The sequence below is a fragment of the Leuresthes tenuis genome, unplaced genomic scaffold (genome assembly GCF_036924035.1).
Source record: "Leuresthes tenuis unplaced genomic scaffold, fLeuTen1.0.hap1 SCAF_14, whole genome shotgun sequence".
NCBI classification, from domain to species: Eukaryota; Metazoa; Chordata; class Actinopteri; order Atheriniformes; family Atherinopsidae; genus Leuresthes; species Leuresthes tenuis.
This window is the reverse complement of record NW_027325368.1, coordinates 11,560,331-11,587,528: the sequence shown is the minus strand read 5'-3', so window position 1 is coordinate 11,587,528 and position 27,198 is coordinate 11,560,331. Positions and strand designations below refer to the sequence as shown.

General features: G+C 40.2%; 1 protein-coding gene across 2 annotated transcripts; it reads left to right on the top strand.

Moving 5' to 3' along the window:
* The first annotated feature begins 253 nt into the window (after positions 1–253).
* Positions 254–6,481, top strand: gata6 (GATA binding protein 6). 2 transcript variants are annotated; one of them, XM_072363259.1, is made up of 7 exons: positions 254–426; positions 1,014–1,912; positions 2,483–2,655; positions 3,455–3,580; positions 3,689–3,776; positions 3,879–3,976; positions 4,408–6,481. In XM_072363259.1, the coding sequence occupies exons 2-7, from the start codon at positions 1,072–1,074 to the stop codon at positions 4,567–4,569; spliced, it is 1,488 nt and encodes a 495-aa protein (XP_072219360.1). In that variant the 5' UTR covers positions 254–426; positions 1,014–1,071; the 3' UTR covers positions 4,570–6,481. The 2 variants fall into 2 exon arrangements, with proteins under 2 accessions (XP_072219360.1, XP_072219359.1); XM_072363258.1 differs by lacking the exon at positions 254–426 and adding an exon at positions 646–899.
* The last annotated feature ends 20,717 nt before the right edge of the window (positions 6,482–27,198 follow it).

The window sequence follows — 27,198 nt, the reverse complement described above, 5'->3', positions numbered from 1 at the left end:
TCATAGTACTTGTTGATCAGGAAAAAAAGCGGATAATAAAAAATCGAAAGCAGAACCGTAGAAAAAGGGTGGAGCTCCATCTTTGTCCGAAACTGTCGAAAACTATCTGACGCATGATCGCAGCTTCATATTATTCTAAGTTTTAGATGTGATCGAGTTTCTTTCTTTTTTTTTTTTTTTTTTTTTTTAACTTCCACTCTCTGTTTCTCGGTGTGATTGATTGGAGGAGCTCACAGGCTGGCACCCCCACCGTGTTTCCAGCCGCTCCACACTCCACGTGATTGGTCCGCCTCCTGTAGCCGCGGACACCAGAAGCGCCTCCTCTCATAAACCTCGTCAGAGCTCACGGACGTTTCCCATTTCTTCCAAGAGAAGCAGAGGCGCGCTATTAGGACCTTTGCGTGCGACCTATGGAACAACTCGCAGGTATGTGGTGTAAATCAGTCTTATGTCTCGTCTTTTTCTTCTGTCCTCACCAAACATCTGTCCGTGTGGTGGAGAGCGCTGCGACACCTAAATTAAGCCATCATTTCGAGGGATTGTTTTATCGCTCCGGCCTGCCTCTCGGCCCTTATCTCTCTCGAGGTCTTATCAAACGGTTATCTCTTTTGCCGTGAAGACATATTGCGTTTTGTTTCCTATCTGTTATGTGTGAGTAAACGTGTGTGTGTGTGTGTGTGGGAGGATAGTGATTTGACACGGATGAACCCGGTGCCTCTTAAGAGAGCTTGATGGGAGTGTGGCAGTCACTGTCGGTTGGATGATCTGCGCTAAAGATGACACCGAAGCGGTGATGCGTAACTTGCCCTCAAAGTTTAGAAAGAATGGAAGTTTAGGTTATTGAAAAATGAAAACAAGCTGTGCATCAGAAGCTGATTTGCGAGATTTTCAGGCACTTGGTGAGGGTCTATCTGGATGTTTCTGCGGTACTTTTGGAGTTGCTTTGCGCTTTGCGCACCACGAAGAGTTAATCCCCTTTGATTTTCTAACTGTTCGTTTTGTTTTTGTCACAGGGGAGACTACCCGCTGATCATTTTTATTACCCCTACGGTGTATGGAAAGTGCTCCTGGATGGACCTGGGCGAAAACAACTGGTCCATGGTCAAGCGAGAAGCATCCAGTAGCCCAGGGTCACCGGCTGAGCAGACTTACCTGCCCGGTGACAGCAGGAGGGACGGGCCCACTGCGGAGGCGCTGAGGACACCTCCGAACGAGCTTGACGCTCTGGGGCACCGCCGCTCGGACGGCAGATCGCTACACTCCTACCTTCACTTCGGACACCATAACAACACACTGACCACTGCCGAGGACATCCCGCTCTTTACGGATTTGGATCAGGGGAGTAAACTCGTCCTCTCCGCAGGAGCGCACAAAGCAAGCCTTCTAGTGGACCCTACCGACATGTACCAAACACTGGCTATCGCCGCAGCCCAGAGCCAGACTGGATATGATTCCTCCTCTGGTGGTTATATGCACTCCAACCCCAATTCTCCCGTGTATGTCCCCAGCTCTCGGGTGAACCCCATGATCCCCAGCCTGTCGTACCTGCAGGCCAGCGGGTCGGCTCAGCCCAACCATGCTGTCTCCAGTCATTCTGTCTGGTCGCAGTCCGCCCCTGAGAGCCCCTCGTACAGCACCGGGAGCCCGCACACCTCCAGTCGTTTCCACTACCCTCCAAGCCCGCCTATGAATAACGGGGCACCAAGGGACACCAGCTACAGTAACACGCTGAATGTGAGCAGCAGGGACCAGTACGGCCTCTCACGCTCCCTCGGTGGGACCTACCCGAGTCCATATTCTCCTTATGTTGCACCCCAGCTGCCCGCGCCTTGGACCGGGGCACCTTTTGATAACACAATGTTGCACACGTTGCAAAGTAGAGGTGCGCCCTTGATTCGAGGACCAAACGGAGGTAAGAAAAATGAAAAAGAGGAGGAGGGGGAGGGCGTTCACGGGTGTGTTTCTTTTTCACACTGTCTGGGATGGGGAATAAAAATGAAAGAGAATGCATTTTAGGCAACAGATAAAGTGTCAGAGGTTAAGGCCCTGGTGCTATTTGTTGGTGTCAGAACATTAACAAAAATTCACGATAAAGGAAAGAACCATAAAAACATTCTTAATGTGCTTTCATGTGTTTTCACGATGTTGCTGTGTGTGGTTTAAAAGTGCACGTTTTGTGTCCGTGCTGCCGAAATATTAGACCTGAGTGCGTAAACATGTCTCTGACCAAAATGTGCTACAAAAAGAAAAAGAAAAATGAATAGAAAGAAACAAAAAAAAATTACACCCCTTAGTAATAACCAACATTGTCATACTAACAAACATATATTGAAAGTGTGTCAAGTTATATTTTCAGATTTTTTGTATATTTAGCCTTTGCCTCATCTTAAAGTAAATATCAGAAAGTGCCTTTAGAAATGTAGAAATATTGAGATGAAAAAGAGAATTGGTGCGTTATTCTGATTTAAACCTTTCTTTTCAGTTTCAGATATTCTCGACGACATTGGGGAGAGCAGAGAGTGTGTGAACTGCGGCTCCATCTCCACGCCGCTGTGGAGGCGCGACGGCACGGGCCACTTTCTCTGCAACGCCTGCGGCCTTTACAGCAAAATGAATGGCCTGAGCCGGCCATTAATTAAACCACAGAAACGGACGGTAAGGAGACAGGAGACCACTTAAGCGCTCAATTTCCTGCCTAATTGTTTCAGACAATGGCTGGAGGTCATCACCGATGATATTCATCTAATGCTGCTACGAAACGAGACCCCTTTGAGCGAATTAGCCTTTGACTCAGATTTGATTTTATTGCAGTTGGATTATGCCCGTGATTTGTTATATAAAATGGATAAAAATCTATTGGTTGCGTATTTCACAATTTAACGCATTTAAAAATTTTAGTTTGGGAATATGTTAGGTTGATCAGCATCACTCAGCGGACAATATTAACTTAGGTTAATGTAAGTAGGTCACTTATTACATTTTAAGTGCAATGGTTTTAATATTGAAATTTCATTAAAAAATACACAAACTGAGGGAATTTAAAAAAAAACACAATCTGTCGCTTTATCTGAAATCTTATCCACAGACTATGCTGGATTATTTAGATCCAAATAGGCGCCAATACAGGCAAATATTTCCTGGTGCCATTACGCACAGTTTTTCATGGGAAATTAGATGTCACGTACGGCCTTTATGAAAAGAAACACCCTTTTTAAAAGCCATGCGTAAATGCCACTAAAATGGAAATCACAATAGGACCTTTATTATCGTTAGGAAATAGGGTAAGAGTAGCCGAATTGTAATTTAATTAGAAAAGCGTGTCTTTCACTAAACGTTTTTTCACGCCTTCTTTTGCGTAAAGATTCTTAAGCCATTTATTTCTGCGTGTCAGATTTATTTTTTTACGAAAAAGACACATTTTAATAATGATCCGTTTTATATCTTTTACCACCAGTCAACCTCCAGAAGGATCGGCCTTTCCTGCGCCAACTGCCAAACTAGCACAACTACCCTGTGGCGCAGAAACGCGGAGGGAGAGCCGGTGTGTAACGCATGTGGGCTTTACACAAAACTACACGGGGTGAGTTCAAATTTTAGTCGACGTTCCCCTAAAAATGTAGCTTTTATTTTAATTATTGACGCCCCACTCATCAACATTGTACTCTTCAAACCGTGATGGGTCCTGCAGGTACCTCGGCCGCTCGCCATGAAGAAAGAGGGAATCCAGACCAGGAAAAGAAAACCGAAAACAATGAGTAAAACCAAGGGATCTTCTGGTGAGTTATTCGCAATAACTGCTCACAGACGTGGCTCTCGTTAAATGTTCCTCCCTGATAGTAAAAGCAATCAACATTTTGTTCTTTTTTTTTTTTTACAAGGCAATAATAACCCTGTCTCCATGACTCCCACATCCACCTCTTCATCCAATTCTGAAGACTGCTCCAAAAACAGCTCTCCCTCTGGACAGGTGTCTGGGGTAAGACCTTTTTAGTTTAATTGTGAAATTGTAATTGGACACTTTTCTGATCTGGTACACAACTCATCAACAACAACAAAAAGCCAAACTAATGTATGATTACACTTATTGTGAAAGTTCAACGTGGTTCATAATCATATCCTTATTTTGTGATGACAAACTGAAAGCACACATTCTTTGCTGTAACAGGTGTCTTGCTTAAATAAATCACGCTGACTGATGCTTAGTGGTGAAGACTGCTGCTAAACAGTGTGTCACCATAATATTACTGTAAGACGTGCTTGACATTTCTCCGGATGGTGCTTTTTCAGGTTGTGTAATTCCAATGGAATCTGAATCACATTCCCAGCAGAGAATGTGTTTTTATGAAATAAATGTGTGCACCTCAAACACAGTTACACGGCTAAAAAAAACATGTGCTGCCGTTGCAGGTCAGTTCGTCCGTGCTCTCCGGCTCAGGGGAGGGAGCAGGTTCGGGCTCAGCTGTGAAGTACCCGGGACAGGACAGCCTGTACACCAGCGTGGGCTTGACCCAGTCGTCAGATGTAGCTTCAGTGAGGGGCGAACCCTGGTGCCCCATGGCCTTAGCCTGAACATTTAGGTCTTGTGGGCGGACAGAAATCCCTGCCCCCCTTCCTTGTGTCTGGATGCACAGTAGTGTGGATGTATCCTGGGACAATGTTTGCTTTCTCCCCCTCAGCTGATGCAAGCAGAGTCAGACAAGAGGAAAAGAAGGACGTCAGGCACACCACCATCTTCAACCGAGCATGGAATATCTGGGATTGGGCTCCAGATTGGTGTGGAAATCTTGTTGCTTTAAAAAACAACAACAACAACAACAACAAATGGAAACGCCAGGCCAGATGATCAACCAGGTGGCCTGCTGTGGATGGTTTCTGGACCTGCCATGCACTCTGATCTCTCCCATCCATGGCACAGAACCTGATCTGGGTTCTTTAAGCCATCGTGTACATAAAGGATTTCCTCTCTGAAGAAAAAGCTGTTGATTGGATATCAGTGCTTTGTAAAGCGCTAAGGACATTTCGATTTTATTTTTTCCATAACTGGAATCATGCCATAAGTGCCAAGATGAATCAAAAGAAAAATATATTTATAAATTTTCCACTGTTGAGAACATGGCTATGATTGTTAATAAAGATATCAATGTAGAGTAGAAGTTAAACCCTTCTGATGTCTTCTCTTCTATCTTTTTTTCTCTTTTTAAGTGGTTGTTAGTACAGTAGTGGTGAATCTGCACATGTTTTCCACTGAAAGCTCTTACTGCATATGACTGAAAGTAGCTTGGTTTAAACAGGGTATAAATGTCACGTCGTGTTTTTGTTTAATCATTTACTAAAGAAAAAAAAAAGAATGCAAATAATCGACTCCTTAAGACTAATTTTTAATACTGAGACATTGTAAGTTGTTGGGTAGCAGTAAGGTACTATTCTTAAAATATTTGCATGTGAAGCAGCTACTTGGCTTGTTTGAACAAAGCACACCCAGAGTAGCTGTAGGTCCACTGACCTTTTTGCTCTAACACATAAACGGCTGCATTATCTGACTCACTATTAACTCTACGCATTTCGCAGTGCTAACATGTACTGTTACATCGTTTAAATCAAAATTCGACCGAACTGGAGAGTGAGGTCACCCCTGAACAAATTCATGCTACTTTGATGACTGTGATTAATCGCTGTAATGTATAAATGAAGACCTATTAATATCATTTTTTAAATGCAACCTGACTCACCAGCTGAAGGGTGACATGAAACGTATGTGATTTTTTTTCCACCCCATTGTTTGTAGGGGTTTCAGAAAGTGGGTTCAATCGACTGGGAGGAGATTGAAACCTGAAGTCAGTCCAATGAGTTACATGTGAATCTTGAAACAAAGAGGTCTTCCTTTTTCTTATTCTTTTCACAAATTGCTTAATCCCTAAAGAGCATGTCATTCACTCTTCTTGACGTATTTATTTCTGAAATATGATTTTCTTTCTTCTTTTTTTTTTTGGTTTGTTTTGATTAGTTTTTCTGAGAATTTCTTTTTTAATTTAAATTCAGTGAAATAAATTGTTCTGGTGATGCAAATTTTTACAGCTTGTTTCTAAAGAGCAGTATCATATCAAAGACAAAACATCAGTGTTTGTAAGTTGTGGAAAGAACCGTAGACTCTCAGGCATTCTTCTGTATGAGTCATTCACATCTATGCTTCACTCCCTTTTTTTTTTGTTTTGCTGAACAAACGCTTTAGTCTTTTTTTTTTTTTTTTAACTTTTCATGACTGTGAGGGAAAAGACAGCAAGACCAGTTAATAAAAGGCAAGGACGTCTGAAAAAAAAAAAGGCCGTTGTTTTTTAATTTAGAATAGAAAGATGTCTCACTTAAATATAGATGTACATAACAAAATACATCTGAAGTAAAAAAAAATCATGTTTTCAGATTATAATTTCCTTCCACCCTGTTCTTATGATTTATTAAAACAAGCCTTTACTCTTTCTGACAACATTTTTACTCAAGAGTTTTCCTTTTCTAACCGCTCCCTGGGGGCTTGAAGCACAAACCACTTTTCTGTGTCCTCTTGAACCAGCAGCTCAAAGTACCTGTCACAGTGTTTACTGTACTGAAGAGAATATGGCCTGTGAGTAATACCACATGAAAAGATTTTAGAGATGGTTAAGATTTACGTCTGGCTTAGCGTTATCTGTCTGCTCTTTGACACATTGATCTAGCTAAGTTTATTGAGTGTGGAGGAATGTGCTTCACTGCGTAACAGCCACATGCCCAATTTGGAGATGAACATGCTTATTGGAACTATTTGTTTTTCTTTTGCTAAATTTGTTCTTTTGACATATTACCTTTTATCTCTCATCTACCATAGCGTTGGATATTTTTGTCATTCTAAATGGTATTAACAGTCATGTTTTGCTAAATGTTGCAAGTGAAAACATTTGTGTTCATTTGTCTCTTGGTGTTGTATAAAACCCAGTTTCAACTGTTAGACCACCATGGCATTAAGTCCTTGAGTTTCCAAGCGCATAAATTACAAAACCACCTTTAGATATGTAAATGCAAGCTCGTGCTAAACTTAAAACATGAGCAAATATTTATGGGTTTCCTAATTTATGAGGTGGTCCTACCTTGGCACTGTCTGGCTGGTATCCACGGTGCTATAAGAGGGAGGAAATGTAAACACAACAGAACAGAAATCCTCCCTTCGCTCTGGGTAGATGCTTGCAGAGCTGAGGGCCTCATTCAAACCTGTTTCTGTCTGTGAGACTAGTGGAAAGAGATGTTGAGTTGCGGCTTTGTAATAGAGTGGGACATTTGTCCATGTAAGTGTTCAAAAGCTGGAAAGAGCGGGAAACAGATAGTTGAGACAGACGTAGCCCGAAAGACTTGATTGCTGCACAGAGTTGAAAGTCCTCCCAAAATAAACAGTACATGCTAGCCCAGCAGCAGACAGCAGGCCCTGGGCTGTTTGGCCATGGGGCTGTAGCACAGTACGGCGCAGCAGCTCCCTCAGGAGATGCCCGTTGATCTTTCCATGTTGCCTTTCAAAGGAGAGCACTGCTGGCCCTGCCTCCGGAAGAGATGGGATCTCTGACTCAGCCCTTTTGGGTTTCCTCGACAGACACGGTGGCATATTCAGGGAGAGAAAATACTTAAAAACATGATAGCTGTCCTACTTGTGGAGTCTTTTGGATCGGGACTCATAAAGACTTTTCAACTGGAGAGAGCATTTAGGCTTACAGACCTGTTATTGTTCTGGAATATTATTCTGTGATTTATTTGCCCTGATAGATTCATAGAAAGCTATACTGTGTTTTCAAAACTATGTCCACAGAGCATTTCATACTGCAAACATGTCATAGACTGGGAGAATAAAATGAAGGCTCCTCCTCCAGCTCCCTCTAAACTCTCACAGTCTGTTTGTGACACCCAAGGGAAAGGTTGAGTTCAAAACAATAAGCAATAGTGAGAGACTGTTTCTGTGAAAATAAAACAGCAGGAAGCACACTGCTGTTAAAAACAAAATGACAGTGAAAAGTGTGACTCCACACAATGCAGTGATTACATCATATAGATTAGTTTAAGAAGTATTACTTATCGCAGAAACAGTGGGAGTGTGTTCAGAGAAGGCTGGGTGTTGGAGATGGAATGACACTTCTGGTGGAGAAGAGTCAAAATCACAGGATGGGAGGCAAATGTATATGACTGTTTTATGTGTGTGAGTTCTAAGAAACACAAGGAAGTTGTTATAACTGGACTTAGTGGAGGGGGTATGACTGAATCCTGAACATGGAGGAAAATCTGAAAGGAAGAGCTTCGTTCAGAGAAATTACACTGCGTTAGGGAAATACACTATTAATCATGAGCGGTGATATGTTGTGTTACCAAAAATTCCTCAGGAGCGTAGACCCTTTATTGTCATAGTAAATCAGAACTTACATCAGTTACCTGGGAACAAGCAGTCGAGTTCAAAATCCATAAAGGGAATTACTTTTAACTCTCATTTGTCCTTAAAGTTAAAGAACTGTCATCAGATGACACTGTTATATTTAGATATGAGAACTGGGCCATTGATCCATGGAAGCAGGTGGTGTGATGAATCGTGTTTCCTTTGCATCATGCTGACAGCTGGGTGTGCATGATGATGTGTGCATGAGGCATTTATCAAGGAAAGAAATAGCAGCATGATACATGATGGGAAAACACCAAATCAAGGAAACAGCGTGAAAGTGTTTTTCAGTTTTCCCAGGAAGCCTTGGACCTTTGCATTGGAGTGGATGTTACCTTGACATGTGCCTGTCTCAGTAACATTATTGCAGTTCACATACACCCCTTCATGACAAGAAATTACCGGATAGAATTAGCCTATTTCAGCACGATGATGCATCTTGCCAATACAGCAATGATTATTCAGGAAAATTTGGAAGAACATAACAAAGAGATTGAATTGTTGACTCTGTCTCCAAATCCCCGAGACTCCAATATGATTGAGCACGCACACCTTCGGAGCTGCTGTGGAATCTTCAGAAGGACAGTTTTATGATCAGAATATCATAACATTTCTGGCATGGGTACAATGAAATATCCAGTTTATCAGATATTTACAATGCATGATTGGCCAAACAAAGATGCTGCATTCTTGTTGCCTCTTTAAATATGGAAGATTATTAAAAACTACATCCCAAAATACAATAGCCTGAATGACTTGCTGACATTAGTCAGTAATCGGACATTTAGAATAGTTGTCCTCCATGTCAAAACACACAAAAATCATTTATTAACAAGAATTGTCTCCAACCATAATAATGAATCCAGCAGTACTTCGAGGGGTAAACGCTTTTGCAGGTATTTGGTCACACGCCAATGTATTTTGACAAATTACAGCTTTGATAGCTGCTCTGATGAAAGGCAATCACTCAGCTGATGAGATTTTTCCTGAATGCCCCACAAAACGTCTCGCAACTATTCATCCAACAGATTTTATGACCCTGAAAAACATAGACGTCTACGCCAGATGATCAGAATTAAACACCCTAGGTTTCTGTTTCACTGAGAAGTCCTGTGACATTAGTGATCAAAGACTCTTTTCCTTACAGTTTTCTTTCAGAAATATTATGTCTTGACTCAATTGAGAGATGCAGAGAAATCTGTCGTATATTCTGGGAAAGTATAAAAACATGTCTAGTACTGCAGGTACAGTAAATAAAAGCCCTAGTCTGATATGCAAACATTCAAGACAAACAAAACGATGCTGGGATTAATGCCTTGCCTGCCAGTGAAAAAAATGTGCACATTTTCTGTTTGTTCAGTCTGTTGTTCCTCTTAAAAGCGCAGGCTGCTGGGAACTTTCTGTTAAGAGCACGGTGCCACACTTTTACATCAGGCTGCAAGGAAGACAAATTGTTTCTGAATGAGAGAAAAGTGTGTGAGACTGGTCCAGAATTTAGTGTTCTAGCCAATTTTAGATGGTCCAGAATAAGAATGAACCGAAGCAATTGCAGCATTTCTTTTAGTCTTGTTCATCTGTGTAGTAAATTTACGCTGGTGATATTGAAGTTTCAGAGAAGATTGTTACTTGAGGAAGACATTAAAAGCCTTGGAAAATGGCTTTTGTTGCTGTTGACAGATTTGTCAGAGCTCGAAAATAGCTGTCCCTTTTTTTCTCCCTGAAAACAGCCATACTCTTACAGGGGTGATTATTGCGTTTGTAGCATGAGCAGAGGTGCTGACTTCTTGGTTACCAGTTCGATGAGTCTTACCCAAAGTAATGGTGCAAAGTTAGGAGATAAAAAGCAGTTCCATTGCATTTTGACCATCTAATTTTGTTTTTCTGGTCCCTGAGCCTAACCAAGTAACCTAATCAAGTTTTCTACTGAAACCTAATAGGATACAAACTGAAAGCATACACAGGGTGCCTAAACCTAACCAAAAAGCAATTGAAAATTAAAGTTAATAACACCAGTTAATGGGAAAATCTTTGCTCTGGACTCATTAACCTGGGCATCTTAGTTACATTTCTTACATTTGTTCTGCTCCTCTTGTCCATAAAAGTGAATTTTTGTTGTTTTTCATGCTTCCACTGTTGACCGAGGGAATTCAACCTAAGAATTGATATGTCCACCCATATAAAAGTGTCAGGTCACTTTTTCTTAGCATTGTTTCAGAGGTGTTAGCACATGTTTTTCCAACAAGTCATCTAACTTATTCACATGATCATGTGATTATGAGTCATATTTAAAGCTATAGACATACCTTTAATTACAACCTGTAAAGTACCTTCTCTGCAAGCAGCTTAAGGGAAATATACACTTCCAACTAGGCCTTTGTGTGATGTGAGATTGAGACCAACACAAGTTCCACTGATAGCATGACACCACTTTAATAAAACATTTAGTCACTCCCTAGCTGGGTTTAAACAATAACATATTTTGGTTTGGGTTCGATAACAATCATGGTTAGGTCTGAAATGCATTCTTTTTATGAGACTGTCACTATCGTGGCTTGAGGCCTTGGTTACATGAGAACAAAGCACATCACGCCAAAATGTTTGGCTGGTTTTAAAAAAATCTCATCACTTGGTTAGGGCCAAAAACATTCTTCTTACAATACTACTGTACTGTAATTCCATTTCTACACCTCACATGCAGTTAGTCTCACGACCACTAGATGACACATATCCATAGACATGTTTTTGGGGAAGAGGACAAACTCCCTTTTTTCTGTGAGATCAGGCTTGTTCCTGACTGTGTTCCTGCTGTTACAATAATTCCACTTGGAAATATACAGTTTATGCAAAATAGAGAGCCATGATATGGATATGTAGCCATTTTCTTTCTCCGCCTTCTGGCCTTGTCACCGGCCACCTTTTTTGTGTGTTCTTGTGTATTTTCAGGAACAAAGTTTGAAATGTATTTAACAAGCCAGGGACAATTTGAATATCAAATCAGTTCCTGTTTCTGAACAATGCAGTGGCAGTTCTGTTGGGTTAGCTCTTGGTTACTTACTAATAGAAAAGTTATTCTACTACCAAGCCCGTGTCTAAAAGGAGCCTGGGCTTTGAAACTCAGCCACTAATCATACAACTCGTGCAAGTATTCATTGCTGTTATGATCCAAGGAGTATGTTGAGATTCTTGGGAGTTCAGTGCAAGGTTACAGCTATCTCTCCTCTCCTGTTAGCCCTCCAGTCAGCCTTGTGTCCAAGGCGTGTTGAATTAAGTTCAGTGCTCTTGTGTATGGGAACATGAGCTCTTCGCCAAATGCAATACTTCCCCGAGTATTTCTGTCAGAACCTCAGCCTTTAAAAACAAAACATAGTGAAATCACAGCAGGCCTGTTTTAATCAATTAAACATATGTCAGCAAGCAATATGCTAATCACTGTCCCAACAGGGAGAGCACATTCTCTACTGCTGATGTATGATCAGAAGTCAATCATGATGTAGAAGGACAAACAGACAACTTTGAGTTTATTTTCAGTTTTTGTGATTAGTGGGAAATAATGTGAATGAATTTCCTGACAATAGGTAAGGAGTCTTTCACTGCTCCATTGTTAGAAAATTTGTTGTTCAGATGTGATTTGAAAGAGACACAACAAAATGAGTCAGAGATGGGTGATTTCACGCTCCATGATCTACCAGTTTTGTATGTTTGTGTTTGTGTGTCTGTGTTTTACTTGGATAAAGAAGTAGGGGGAAACCATGCCTTCCTGGCATCATGTGTTTAGTTCAAAGCCCCAAGCCTTCAAGGGAATCTACATGGAGTCATAGCCTTAATCATTTGGGTCAACACAGGACTATGAATTTTGGTGGGACTTCACCATTCCTACCCAGCAAACAAGGCAGAGTCTCTGACTTTACGACCCAAGCTCTCTCAGAACGAGGTATGCTTGTGTAAACACCATTTGGCTCACTGAAGTTTTGAAATGTAATAAATTTTCATCTATAGCTCAAGATAGTAGCAGAGCAACAAAGCGAAGACGAGAGATATATTGCAGAATGCAGCAGCCTGACAGATGAGCCCAGTGAAGCTCTTCTACTGCTTGCTCATTGGACTTATCAGCACCAAGATTTCTCTTGATGAGCATTTAAAGTAAATAACAGGCTGACACAAGGCAGGCTCCCAAACAGAAGACGCTAATGCTCATTAAAATCTCAACAACTGTTGATGTTGAATGTTTCTCATTTACTCATACTTCACCAGAAAGACATCCTTTTAGCAAGCACAAAATAAACAAACAATTGTTTGATATTTCAATCTTTTTTCCCACCACAGCCATCATACTTTTTTTCTTTTTAGATGCAAAAACATTACCAATATGTAACAATTGTGATATGAAGAATATGTGCTTAGGTCAGTAGCATTGATGAATTCTACAAAGTATGTTTAAATTAATTTAACTGAAATAAACTTACTATTGGTTAAAACATGCTGTAAAAGGTACATGGAGCATAACAGCAGTCGTAAATGTTTCAAGCGTCTCAGGGATTTAAAGAGTATTTCCAATTTATTGCAGTTTTTGTAGTTGTCACCGTCAGTGCTGGCAGCTATTGTACCCTGGAGTGCAAACTCATCGGGGGTTAAAAAAATATGGCAAAGATTCAAACCCCTACGGGGTGCTCGCCATCAGGTGGTAATATCAAGCTTGACTGCAGGAGCTCAGTGCTGTTTCTCTATAAACAAACATTGTATTGAGCCGACATTAAAACACTGAGATCCCCAAATGTTGGCAGATGCTTCTGGAGTGTACCAGCTACTGGAGGATTCCAGTAGGGGGCACACAAGCAAAGTCAGAACATGAAGAACTTTCGGATTTTCAGGACGTAAACAATGAACATGGAGACGATAACGGAGGTTAACATTTGGCTGATGCCAGAGTCACAGCAGAAAACAATGACAGCAGTAGCATTTTACATGGTTCTTGAAGCCCCATATCAAAGATGTCACATTTGCCCCCACTCCTCCCCTACCAGTCACCTTCATATTGTGTGTGCCCATCATGACAAACAAACAAAAAAGGGGTCCAACTGGACAAGACTGAGCTGTGTAGACTTGTAAAAAGTCCCCATGTTGTTTATAGATGCAGCTATTAAGACACATATATCCTTTTCAGACGGATGTATCACTGACATCACCTAGAAAATAGAGCTTTCTCAAAGATTATGAAAGAGATAGTTTTAGACTAAACAATTCTAGGTATTTCTGATGCCCAAGCCAAACAAAACAGTGAGAGAAAGTGAGTCCAGACAAAATAAATTATGAGGCTGGTATTGTAACACATTAAGAACTCCGGATTGTAAGTTCTGGGACATATTCCAAAACCCCACAATGAACTCAGGGATGAACCTTGGGTCATTGCAGGAAGGTTCCCGGTTCAACCTCAACAGTGGCTTTTCTGAGGGGAGTTTGCATACATATGTGGGTTCCCTCTGGGTTCTTCAGCTTCCTCAAAAAATACATGCATGTCAGGCTAATTGGGTATTCTAAATTGAATGGTTGATTATCTTGTTTGTCTCTGTGATCACCCTGTGATGGACTGGTGACCTGTCCAGGGTGTATCCTGCCTTCCACCCAACGGATAGCTCCATGGGAGCCAATCCTATCCCTTTCCTTCGCTCATGTAATTGCTCCATGGAGATGCATCAGAGTTTAATCACAATTTTTTAAAAAAAGAAGTCAAATTCAACTCTTATCCATCATTAAAACTGTTGCAACTTTTCAACAGATCTCTTCTTATTGTAATGTTATTCACCTGCTCTTGGCATACGCATGCCGTGTAAACAGGACGCAGAGGATTGGTTGCTAAGGAGTGATAGGCATGTTAGAGGGGAAGTCAAACTCAAGTAAGGACACGTAGTGGTTGATAACAGTCGGTCAGGAAGCTGACACGGGTGTCTACGTCATGGTTTCCAAAAGCCAAGGGCTTTCCTTGATGTCATATTAAAAGGGAACATTTTCCTCCTGAAAGTAGTTTTCCAAAAGGTACAGTTTTCAATGGATAAAACATATGGACGAAAAGGCAAAAGTATTCAAAAGTTACATGAGATCGAAGCCATTGCTTTCGTCTTTGTTGTTCGTACAGTTGAACTGATGAGGGGAATAATAGTAGCTGCCACATGTTGCTTATGAGATAATTCCTCAGTCAACAATTTATTTTATTTAGTAAATTATACCAAACTCCATATTTCCCTCAAAATAAACATCAAACATACGCTCCTTCCAAAAATATTTTCTTGCATGGTAGTTTGTAAAACTGTCACTGTAAAACTGCATGTGTGTGTGGGTACCTGTATCTCACGACCTAGTTAAATTGTATCACTTGTGTTTTTGTATGAAATTTCACTCTCATTGTTTACAGTTTTAGCTAAAGACAAAGTGGCAGCTATTTTGTTAAACTCTCTGCTTGCACATGGCTGTCTCACCACACACATTTGTTTCATATCAATCATTAGTAAGTCATTATTATAATCATTAGTAATTACTTTTGTACACACAAGTTTAGCAAAACTGATGGTCATTGGTAGAAAATAAGCCTAAGCTTTTGATAAACTGTAGTTTCCCTCTTAAAGTGTGCCCACAGTAGCGTACAGTGTATTGTGGACCCAGTGATTGAGTACAACAACAGAGCTGCTTCCTTGTGCTCCCTTGACCAGGCAGACCCTTTGGCTGAGGCAACCAATTAATTATAGACGTGACTTTAAAACTTCCTGTTTTTCCCCCTTTAATTAAGCCAATCTGCCCTGCTGCTCTAAGGAGAGGAAATGCCTCAAAATAGTTCCCAATTTCAGCACATTCAATTATTTTGTGCCAAGCGCAGATTGCATCAGCTGTGTTAATGCATGCATCAACAGTGTTTGATCAGAGGGAAATTATGTCTGTCATTTCTTCCTGCTTCATCTCAGAATAATGTGGGAATTGTGGGCAGTGTCGGTGCCCGCGGAGGGCATAGCCAGTGTGCACATTAGCAACTACGTGCCCTCAGTCAGGCCCATCCAACATCAATCTCTGCCTGAGACGTTTATTATTACACTCAAGTATACACTTATTTTGAAGGGCGAGAGAAAAAAAAAATCCCTGATTTATGCCTCCACTGTTACCCTTTCCTGTCCTCATTTATGAAAACAAAATTCCAGTGAATTCCTGCAGTTTTTAACACCAAGCAGATATGAGGTCAAGTTTTCACTTACAGTGCACAAACCAACTGGCTGGCCGCAGTCCATGCATAGGTGTTCACATTGTGCTGTTCAGTGCAGCTTCACTGCATGACTTTCAGGCGAAGTGAGGGGAAAAGTCTGCACAAAAGTTTGCTAACTGATTTTGACAGCAAACACACTTCATATCTCTCACCGCCCTTTCTTCAGTCCCACTAAATCTGCAGCCGAGTTCAAGAGCACCAAGTCAACCTTGCTGTTATCATAAACGCACCACACTCGCTGAATACCTGCCAGTGTTTTTCAGTGATCTGCCCTTTTCAACTTTGAACTGAAACTCACCTCCAGGCCTCGCCCTCTCTGTTTTCCCCTAAGAAACAGGAAAAAGGAGGAGAAAGTGAAGACGTACAGTATGTCGATGGCAGAGAAGGCAGAATGGAACACATTTCAAATAGGGGAATCTATGTGACGTTTTTCTTTAGAAAAATGCAACCATAACAGATCAGAGTGGGAAATGACAAATTCTTTCATATTCCATAGCAGGTGAATACCAGCCATTGTTCTCTTCAATTGTTATGATGACTTCAAAAGCCTGCTTCCAGAAAACCCTGAACCTGACATTTAGAGTTTTGTTTTGCTTTTTATTACTGCAGTTTAATTACTTCACAGAGCTGGTAAGAGATGACGGGCGTAATGTAGTCTACCACAGACCAACCATACAACCAGCTACAATGTGTCAGCTTCATATTGTTCATCAAGTGGCTGAATTCCTGTCATTCTCATGTCTGAGGAAAAAGAAAACAGAATTGTTGTAATTTGTTAATTCAGACTCAAAGCAAATAATGAAACTACTGATTTATGATTTAGGCTTACTTGGCAGCCTTCCATTCACAGTAAATAACATAAAACAGAATTATGAACATTAGCTGCTACTTTTAATTTCTGCAAAACTGCAAGCTAGGTCTAAGTCACAGTAGCTAATGCCCGCACTAATACAGCAGCGTTAGTTTTTGAGTAGTCTTTGCAGCGCCTTTGATGCAGTGCAAATAAAATTCAGCAGCATATTTTTAAGATGCATAAATCTGTTTTTCTTTTAACTGAAAACTGTGTTAATTTACAAACAGATGGAACTAAATGTAAGGTGTTATGACATCATCAAAGAGGAAACCCAAGCAGGCCAACGAGCTGTCCTGCTAGAGGCCCCTCCATAAACAGGCTGGTTATCACACCACTAACATTTATTTAACCCCTCTGCAGAGGTGTTCTCTGAGAGGGTGTGCAGGGGAAGGAGCTGTTCCCAAATCTCTTTGGCTGAACTGTTAACAACCTTAACTGCAGTCAAAAGCATACACAAATAAGCTAATGCAGATTCATATGTTAGTGTTCTATAGAAACATACTGTGGCTGCCCTTACTCTGCAATAAAGTATTTTAGACTGTTCTCAGGACAGCCCCCCCCCCTCCTGAACTCCACTACTACTCTCTGTCTTCCACTTCATCGAGTCCTCCCAAGTTTGGCTGACTTTCTGGGACAGAGGACTAAAAGCAAAACTTCAACAGAAAGAAAGGTTGTCAGGTCAAGAAATGAAGGGATGAGAGAATGAAAGGATTAGGGGAATGCTCTATCCTTGGATGTCTTAACACCCACTCCCCAACTCCATTCCTTACCCATTTGCAGCGAGACAGCGCAAGCAGCTCTCTCCCACACATCTCCACATCCCAGCGCCAGGCCCTGTGTTTTCTTAATTCATTACTTAAAGGAAAGAAATGTAGCCCATACCAAAATAAATATAGCTCTCTTGGATCGGACTATGTGTCATAGCGATAGCTCCTCAAAAAAGGGCTGTTGTTTTAACCGGAGGAGGATGGAACTCTTTGGCTCTGCAGAGTGTCTGTCACTCTGCTCTCTGTCTCTGTCACACGGCACAGGCCAGACGCGTACACTCTTATCACATGATTTAGACCAAAGTACATTATTGTGAAGTGGACTGCTGCTACGGCAACCGCACCCCGAAGGGTGAAATCGGATTAATTTGGAGTCACTAACCAATTAATAAACTTTTTTATGATTGATTAATTTTTTTCCGCATGAATAAATTAAAATAACTTTATATTTGTCTATGCATGGTTATCTGACTTTGTAAACCACTTCCTGTTTTATTCTATGAATTTTTTTTCACGGGCGACTTAGTTTTGCTTCCGCACCTATTGTATTAATAATAATGGCAGAATTCATATATGTATAATATATAATTTATTACTTGATTTTGCCAAAGTTTCTGGCAAAAATAAATATTTAATATTTTTAAAGGGCTAGTGAAAATAAATGCAAAATAAGTCCAAGTTCGCATGAAGGTTTTTTTTTTTATTTTATTTTAATTTTTTTTTTTTTACCAGAAGTAGCATGTTTTGCGTTTTTAAAACAAGCCATTTAAATTCCTCCCCACTGACACTGGGGGAAATTCTGTAACAACAAAACCATTAAAGGATGACATTATATTTTATCCTGCACACTGTTGAACCAGTTTCTCTGATATAATTATGACACTTTATTATTTTTAACAAGACAGCAAACAGCAACCCGACAAAGCGGCACAGAGAGGGAGCAGTCATCTCTTCTCCCCTATTTTTGGTCCGTGAGTTGTTGCTGCCAGTTTCAGAGGCTCTATGAGAGACGTTCTGGTCAATAAACACATATATGTGCCCATCCTCAGTGAGCAGGAGCTGATAAAAACCAATGACTACAGCAGAGCGATTTGATGCAGGAATTAAAGCATATCAAATACTTTAACATTGCATTCATAAACCAGATGTTAAAAGGTGTTATATATTTTTTTCTTTTTTTGACCAAAGTAAAATGGGTATCAAATATGTTTGGAGAGAAGATATTCTCAAGAGAGAAGAGTCTTCAAGAGATACTAACAGCACAGGCAGATAAGAATGTCCCTGATAGCATTTGGTAGTTTGTTCCAGTATCGTGGAACCACAAATAAGAACAATCTGGAGTGAAAATGACTTGTGCGTGGGGATGGTGGTACCAGACGATACTAATGTTCATTCATGTGGATATGTGACAGAGACATGCTGAAACTGAGAATGGCTCTTGTGGGAATGAAACTTACAGTTGTAATCATCTGCATGGGAACCATGTCAGTGGATGACCCAACCAATGGAAAAGGTGTACATTGCAAAGAAAAAGGGGCCCCATTATCAGGCCTTGGGTCACTTATGTGAAGAGGTGGTGGAATGCAGAAATTTGTCTTCACCTTGGCACTTTGACAGACAGTCCAGTTAGGTGAGTTCATGTGTTCCCAGATTGCTTGTTATTGCTCCATGTTTGCTATTGGACTTCTGGACTTGCTGCATTTGACTGTTTTACTTGCCTTGTGTGGTTTGTTTGCTACAGTGACTATTTCTTTGTGTTTTTGGATTGTTTTCTGTATGTTGTCTTACCATGAAGTAATAACTCATGTCTTCTAAATAATCAACATGCTTTCATAATCACTACGAGCATCCTATAATACAATTTTATGGTAAGTCTTGGTCTGCCCAAGAAAGGGAATGGTGAGTGATCAAATTTTTGTATCAATACGTATTACTTCAGAGAAATCCAAGCACTTGTCATTAAGAGTCTGTAGATATTCATAGAGTGTTCACTTCGGGTGAGGTCTGTTAAATGGCCAATTGAATGCTCTGTCAAGCAGAACCTTGCTGTGACCCTAACACACTCACACACACATGCACAAACATTTACTGCACTGGCAAAGTCTTGCACAATCCTTTGCTAGAACATCAATAGTTTGTTTATAATTAGCCCTGGCACCTCTTGACTACTTAGAGAGAGTGATTGTTTTTGAAAATGGCCCCTGGGGTCCTGTTGACTGATTGGCCTGAGGTGGTTTGGGGGAATAAGGGTGGTGGGGGGTGGGGAGCTGAGAGCCTGCAGTTGAAGAGGCAAGTCTGTTGCTGGCCCAGAGTTGTAGGCTGCATTCCTCTGAAGCTGCTCTGGACCCTTGTCTGACAGCCACTCCGATAATATCCCAGTTAGATAGAGTCGCAGGGGCGGCGAGTCTGAGCCCTGTTCTGAATCACTCAATTAGTGCAGCAGAGGGAGAAGGGGGTGGGGAACAGGGATACTGAAATCTTTTTGCTCACCAAAACCTAAACTAGCAACACAGAGCGACACACAAACAGTATTAGCTCAATTAATGGCAGCAGTGTTTATGATGCAGATATGCAAGGTGTAAATACAGTTTGTGTGGTCTAGTGGCAAACTCTGTTGGTGGGACACGTTAAGAGTGTTTGTGTGTGTTTGTTCTCACTCTCTGTTTATGAAGGGCGACATCATTGCCCAACCTGAGCCCACTCGGAAAACACAATACTTGTACACGTCTCTGAATAACCAGAATAGAGTTTCATAAACACATGTGGCTTGAAGATTTAGAGGGTTTTTAACAAGCTGACAGTTGGAAAAAAAACTTAGATCATTTTGATGGGTCAAATCTGTAAGTGCGATGTATCATTAAATATTGAGCAAACTAGGTACAAAATATATATGCAAAACAATCATTTTTAAAGTTGATTTAGTATCAGTTTCGTACTCTACTTGGCTGGGATACTGCATAAGAAGAAGTTTAAAATTGAGAAACAGTCTCATTATTATGAGACATATCAGAGAGTAACACAAATAGAGTCATTTCCTAGTGGAATACTGGAAGACACAAAACATAACCAAAGGCCCAAGGATCAGCTGAAAGGCTGTTAGTCATATCACACCCAGTATAACAAGGCAACGCAGACTACGTTTCGACATATTTGAGCGGGAGAGGGAGGATAAGTCAACAGAGAAATTAAGAACTATTAGAACTATTAAATTTGAAAACAAAAATTACAGTTCACTTCTCTGTCAGGCGGTATCGCAGCACTTGGTCATAAAAACACTAGTATACTGAGGACATGTCAATAAGAAGGGGTCGCACAGAGTGAACAGCTATCAGCTAATAGTCTCAAACAGTTCTACTAGTCACTATATATTGAATTCTATGAAATCTCCATGTACACAGTCCTCCTGCCTGAAATAAGAAGGATCATGTTTGTTTGTTTCAAAAAGTCTGCACAAAATGTATCCGAGTATTCTCGCTAACTCACTTAGCCCTTTAGTTAAATAAACTTTGGAGTGTATCCTGAAAGGCAGTGCAACCTGCGCAAAACACAATAACTGACAGCAATGAAAATCACAGCAATTAACAATAAACTCACTTTATCACAACTACAAAGAGTCACTATAACAAATACTGTACAGTGCACTGAAACGGGGCCACTCGCCCATAACTGCCTTGATGAAAAATAATGTTTTTAACTGCACTGCTTAGAGTGGCTCGTTTTTCTCTGAATTTCTGCTCGTGTCTCTCATAAAATCGAAATACATGAGTCATTTTTTTAAAACAGACATTTCTAAGTTACACCGTTAAAACTGAGAATAGACCCTATGCGGAGCGTTTTGATGGAAACACAGTTGATGGCTGCATTTAACTTGGCCATCATTTTGCTGTTTACTTGGATACTAAAAGAAACTGAAACAATAATCGCATGATTAATTCCACCTGTGCTTTCCCCTATGTTTATTTTTGTGGTAAGCTTGAATTTTGCTGTGAGTTTGGCTTACTGGATCCCTTAAGCAGCAAATCTGATGTTGGTGAGTTTTACTTAACCAAAGCTTCATTTCCTAACGGGTCCCTGTGTGTTGTCAGAGTTGTGAAGGTTTGCATTTTGTCTGTTTTGTCCTTTTAGACAGATTTCCTCTTAAGCTGCAAAGCTCACACTCTTGATTACCTTGAAGATCAGACATACATTATGATACTTTTTGGCCTCGATAAATGTATCAGAGTTTCAAAGTTTTTAACAAATCTTGACAAATGTGCAAGTATGACGCCCAAAAAATGAAAAGAAACTGTAACAACTGACAGACCAGTGATGTACCACAAGAAATCCAGTACGAGGAACCGTTTCTTGATTTGTGTGAAACATGCTGAATGGGAGAGTCATGTGAACAAAAATGTCTATATTCATGTATATCTTGGAAGAGTGGATTTTCAGTAGTGAAATCTTCTGGTCCTCCAGCTCCTCTCCTTGATTTTTATTCTTTTTCCTGCTCAGACTGGTGACCCTGTCACAGCCTGCCGTCGACCCCTCACCTCATGCTGACCTGTCACCTGCAGACACCCCCTGTGGCCACCTTTGAAGTGGTGTTTACTCTTATGTACAGTAGGGGTTAATCACACACCTTGAGAGAGCAACGTGGAGTTCCATACAATGGTTCTGCTATCATTTGTTGTCTGAGGGCTAAGAGAGGGATTGAGATCAAAAGGCAGGCAGTGTTTGAGGTAAACAGCAGAGAACAATATTTCACCTACTCCCTGTTTAGTCAGCGGATGTTGATGTCAGTCGTTCTATGTGATATTTAGTTTTGACTGAGGGTTTAGAGGCTGCTAGAACTGCAGGCCTGCTGTTTGTTCAGTCCTTGTTTTCCATTTTGAACTGGAATTTGTGGAATGACCTCTACCTTTATGTAAAATAAGGACAAGTTGGAGAATATCGTATTACTACCAATTGCTTATCATGATGGTTCGTACCACGACTGCTGTAAAACATAACTGAGGGCAAGAAAAATCCTTAAATGGTGTGGATTACTGACAAAGTGATGTTGCATTGGTCACTGATGTTTTCCTTCCTTTCTTTTCTCTGTGACAATTTAGGTTTTAAATGTATACATGAAAAATAAGGTCTTATTATCAGTAAGTACAAACTAAGTTTACCTTTTATGAGCTTACCAACCATTTATGGTTGTGTTTTATAACAAAATTAAACAAATATGTATTTCAGAGAAGCTTGGGGTAGTAACAACAGCAAATACGCCACATCTGTCACACTAATGTTCTCAGTCTCAGAAGAGTTTGGGAAAGAAAAATTAACATCATTGATCTTCTTAATCTGGGACGTAACCCAACATTTTTGTAAAATCCATTCAATCTTTTAGGAAGCAAAAACTTGCCAGTGGTGAAAGATGAGCTCTGTAGACCAAAAAGCACAGTCCCTTGATTGCCGAGTGCGATGCAAAGGAATGACATGTTAATTGTAACAAGACACTCCCTGAAGAACCTGGCCATTCACATGCTAATTGAAACTGAAAAGCTTGAGTTATGGTGTAACAAATCCTCATAAAAAGCACCATTATTTTTTGTGACAGCAGAAAACAAACATTGGATATCATCTCAGAGGAAATCATCTGCAGAACAGACAGTGAATATGAATCCCCAAAGAAGGACTGATTAAAAAAGATTCATTGTCACTGTAATCATTGTTTTCCTCCTGTGGATACCACCTGGAATCCAGATCTTTGCTACTCATATGAAAAATATCAACTGGAAATTTCACTTCAGTAAAAATATTATCAGCAATGTGTAAGGTATCAAAGGAAAACAGCCTCATTGAGGCAGATATGCTTCATATACATAACGGATCATTATGAAAGCAGTATTATCACTTTGTAGCTTGCTGAGGGTGAGACAAGTCTAACTGCTTTACATACATGTTGGTAGTGCAATCTAGATGACTAAACAATCCGATGTTCTATTATACTGTATATTGATGTATGAGAGGAGAATCTTCGTTTAAACAGTAACTGCAGTTCTACGTACATCCACCTGTGAAATGCTGTGAGATAGAAGAATAACTACCACACGTAGTACTAAAAATACAACAACAAAACTGATTTATCTGATCTTTCATGTTGGAACAAGATAGCAGAAGTTCGATTACAAATTGGTGTGTGTCTGAGTTTTTTATATTAACCAACTAGAATGAAAGTCATCCAAGGTTAAAGCCCTGTCTTCCAATTTTAAATGAAGTATTGTGGATCTGCATCAAAATTTGATAGGTTCTCCTTTGCCCAAGCTCTGCATCCCCCCAAAACTTACTGAAATTCCCCTTAGCAGTTTTTGTCTAACCCTGCTAAAGTACTGAGAGAATGACAGACTGATTAATAGTACTGAGAACATAACTTTGCTCTGCTTTGTTGATGGTGTAAACTACCGACTACTAGGCAATAATACGCAATTGACACATCCCACTAATCTTAATAGCACTGCGCTGTAAAACAGTGTCTGGAAGTTACTGTAGTTTGCAAGACAAGTTGAAGGTTTCTTAAAGTTATGGATAGTCTGAGATGTCCACAGGCTGTGGTTCTAGTCTGATACATCCAACTGGGAACAACTTAAGTCATGTTAAGTAAGTCATACTTGTACCCCAGAGTTGACTTTGTGAGCTTCTAATACAGGCGACGGGGTAAAAAAGTTACTGTATATTTTAGCAAATCACAAATTTAACATTTGATTTAGTTTAGACCACCATAATGACATAATTAGTTCCTCAGTATGTTACAAGATGGTTGTGAGGCTGAGCTCTTTTCGTGCTTGTTTTGCAGAAATCTGGATGACGGCCATTATCCTCAATAGGACAAGTATGGGTTACCCTCTCCGTGTTGGGAATATGTCTGTGCATCAAGTGAAGTAGTTTCAATTTCTCTGGGTATGTTTATTAGCAAATACAAGCAGCTGAAATCAGCTTCCTTCCAAGGGTGTCTTGGCTACCTCTAGGGATACAGCAAGGATAAGCTGTACTTGTCATCATAAAGGGGCTCAGTGTGGAGTCACTGCTCCTCTACATCAAAATGAGCCAGTTGAGGTGGTTTGGATATCTTATCAGGATACTTTCTGGATGTCTCCGAGTGGAGGTGTTTTTTCATATCCAACATATCCAAAACTGGGGGAGTAAGCAAAAGAAAAACACCTGCAAAGGATACAGTGGGGTATTTTTGCTTAAAGTGTCAATGGCAAGCCTTTGCTCTCCTTTTGATGCATTTTAGGAATTGAGGCATCTCTCAAAATTTTCAGATGTGGACAATTTCAGGCAAAAAGGACAGAAGAGAGAGGAGATAACAAGGGTGAAATAAGACAAATGAGATGACGAAACAGGATCTCTTGATTGATGACATTTTATGTCTTTTCGTGTACATGAGCATGATAAAAATGTATAATAGGCTGTTGTGTTTTAACAGATTAAAAGGTCTCTTTTACAGGGATGGAGGTGGTGGCAGAGGTCTGACACTTAGGACAGTGTTACAAAGCAAACATCTGTCTGATGCTAAAGTGACAAGATGTAAAATTCAGGTCTAGAAGGCAAAACTGAGCTATTCTGCGGCCCCATTCTTCCCAGTTCTCGAAACTGAAGGTATTGACTGCTCATAAGCACTTCACATAACCCCACGTAAAAAATATATACCCATTTGATGTTGAGTACAGCACTCTTATCAACTGAATCAAAAAAATCTGGCTTGATTGAAATGCTTTGCTACAGTCCAAATATGACATAAAGAAACACACCATGCTACTGTAATTAGTGACTGATACATGTAGATGATGACACTGTGTACTTTAGTCACAATATAACCAGTTCATTTAAGAATTTAAAGATGAATCATCTTATGACAATATTTATCCTGGATTGCAGCATCTCATAAGTTGCACAATTAAACCAGAAAATCATGGGAAGAGAGACTGCACACAGTATTGACTTTGGTGTTACAGCAGCCGGTGAGCAACTGATTGTGAGCACTGATATTTCGCCTCCACATGGTCCTCTCTGTTGGAATATTTTGTCCCTATGAACCTCAATAACTCTTTCTTTCTGGCAGACAGTGGGTGTGATACAGATGTGATTTTAAAAAGATGACTCCATGAAGGAGCAGCTTTTTAGTGAATCATGAGCACAGTCTTTTTAAAGAAAACTTACTTTAAATGGCAGATAGAATGATTCAGTCAATGAATAATTTCTGGCTTCACATTGTTAATAGGTCTTTTGCACGACCGATTTGCTCTCATTTTCCACCCCAAAAATATTTATGAGCCGGTTTTGTTGTTTGAAGACTTCAGACTCTGTGATTGAAGTCCACAGTTTTTATCTGAAATAGTCACACTGGTAGAATATAAAAATGACCGAGTCCTAATTAAGTTTTTACATGTGTGAGAGACAAGGCAAACAACGAGTGGAAACACAACCAATGTTAGCTGCTGCATTTCACAGCTTGTGTGACTCATATACTGCAATTGATTAAGAGGGCGCCAGGAAGCCACTTCACCGTTACACCTGACGAACAAACAATGAGCTTTTACACATGTACAAATAATGAATGAATGTAAACATGGCACCATTCAAAGACACTTGTTTCCCCTTCCAATTCAGTCACAGAGTTGGTTGGTGTGCATTGGCTAATTTTAACTGTAGTGTGTAGAGAATGCTTTCACACCCACAGGTGTGGTTATTCGTCTCAGAGCTGTTCACGAAACGTGGCATTTAATCTGTTTGTGCATATGGACAAAATTGTTTCTTTCTTGTGTCTGCAAGGATATGAAAAACACAGTTAGGAAATATTTTTTGCCAATTTTGTTTTAGTATCAACAGCCTACTTAACAGGACCTTAAGGGGCAGGACAAAAATAATGGAAGCAATGACTGCTTGAATTTATTAAGCCACATGTGCCACACAGGTAAAAACGACTGCATTTTCCAACTTTGGAGAGGTCCAGGTGAACAATTTTTGAGCAGTGTTAAAGAAAATAAACCAAGCGATGGCTCAAGCTTCATATTAAATGGTCAACAAAATCAGTCTTAAGTACATCTTTGCAAGGAAATGAATAGATCGAGTCATTCTTTTAAAAGAGGTTTCTCCAGTCACCAACATTTCCAGGTTCAGTTTGGCCTGGTTCACACAATTCCAGACTGTATGATGAAATTTAAGACATGGAGTTTCAAATCACTAAAAGAAGAAAAAACAAAATCAACATGACATTAAATAGCTGGAGAAGCAGAGACACGTGATCTAAGAAAATTTTTTTTTAAGAAGAAACAAATATTTCTCGTCCATTGTTTATGGTTGCTCTGTGAAACTCTACAGTAGCCAAACAAACAATATTATCTAAAAAACTAAGCAACGTGAGGAGGAGTAAAACTAAAAGACATGAAGCCACTGGTTTCAAAGGGGATTGCTGATGAGATTTCCTAGAAGAGGTGTCAGTAGGAGTCAGACCTGCCAGTGAGCAGACCTGCTTGCTCTTTGCACAACATCTTCATCCCTCCCTCCCACTGGAATCTGATGACAAACTAGGTTTAACCTCCGAGCTATGAGGAGCTGGGTTCAGCTTCTTATTGCTCCATGTGGAGGAGTTGCTTGTCTGGAGAGGAGATGAATTCTAGTGGTGTGCTATGACTCCAAGCAGAAGGAAATTTGAACTAATGTTATTTCTAGCACTCTCTGTCATTGCAACATTCTGAGTCCTAAGAGTGGCATCATTTTCTTCATTATTTCCATCTGAATATAAAATATTTTATGAATTAGAAGGAACCTTGACTTGTATGGTGTACTATATTAACAATTACATTTATTATAGAAATGTGATACTTAAGACTCAAGATATTCTTGTTTTATATATATATATATATGATAGATA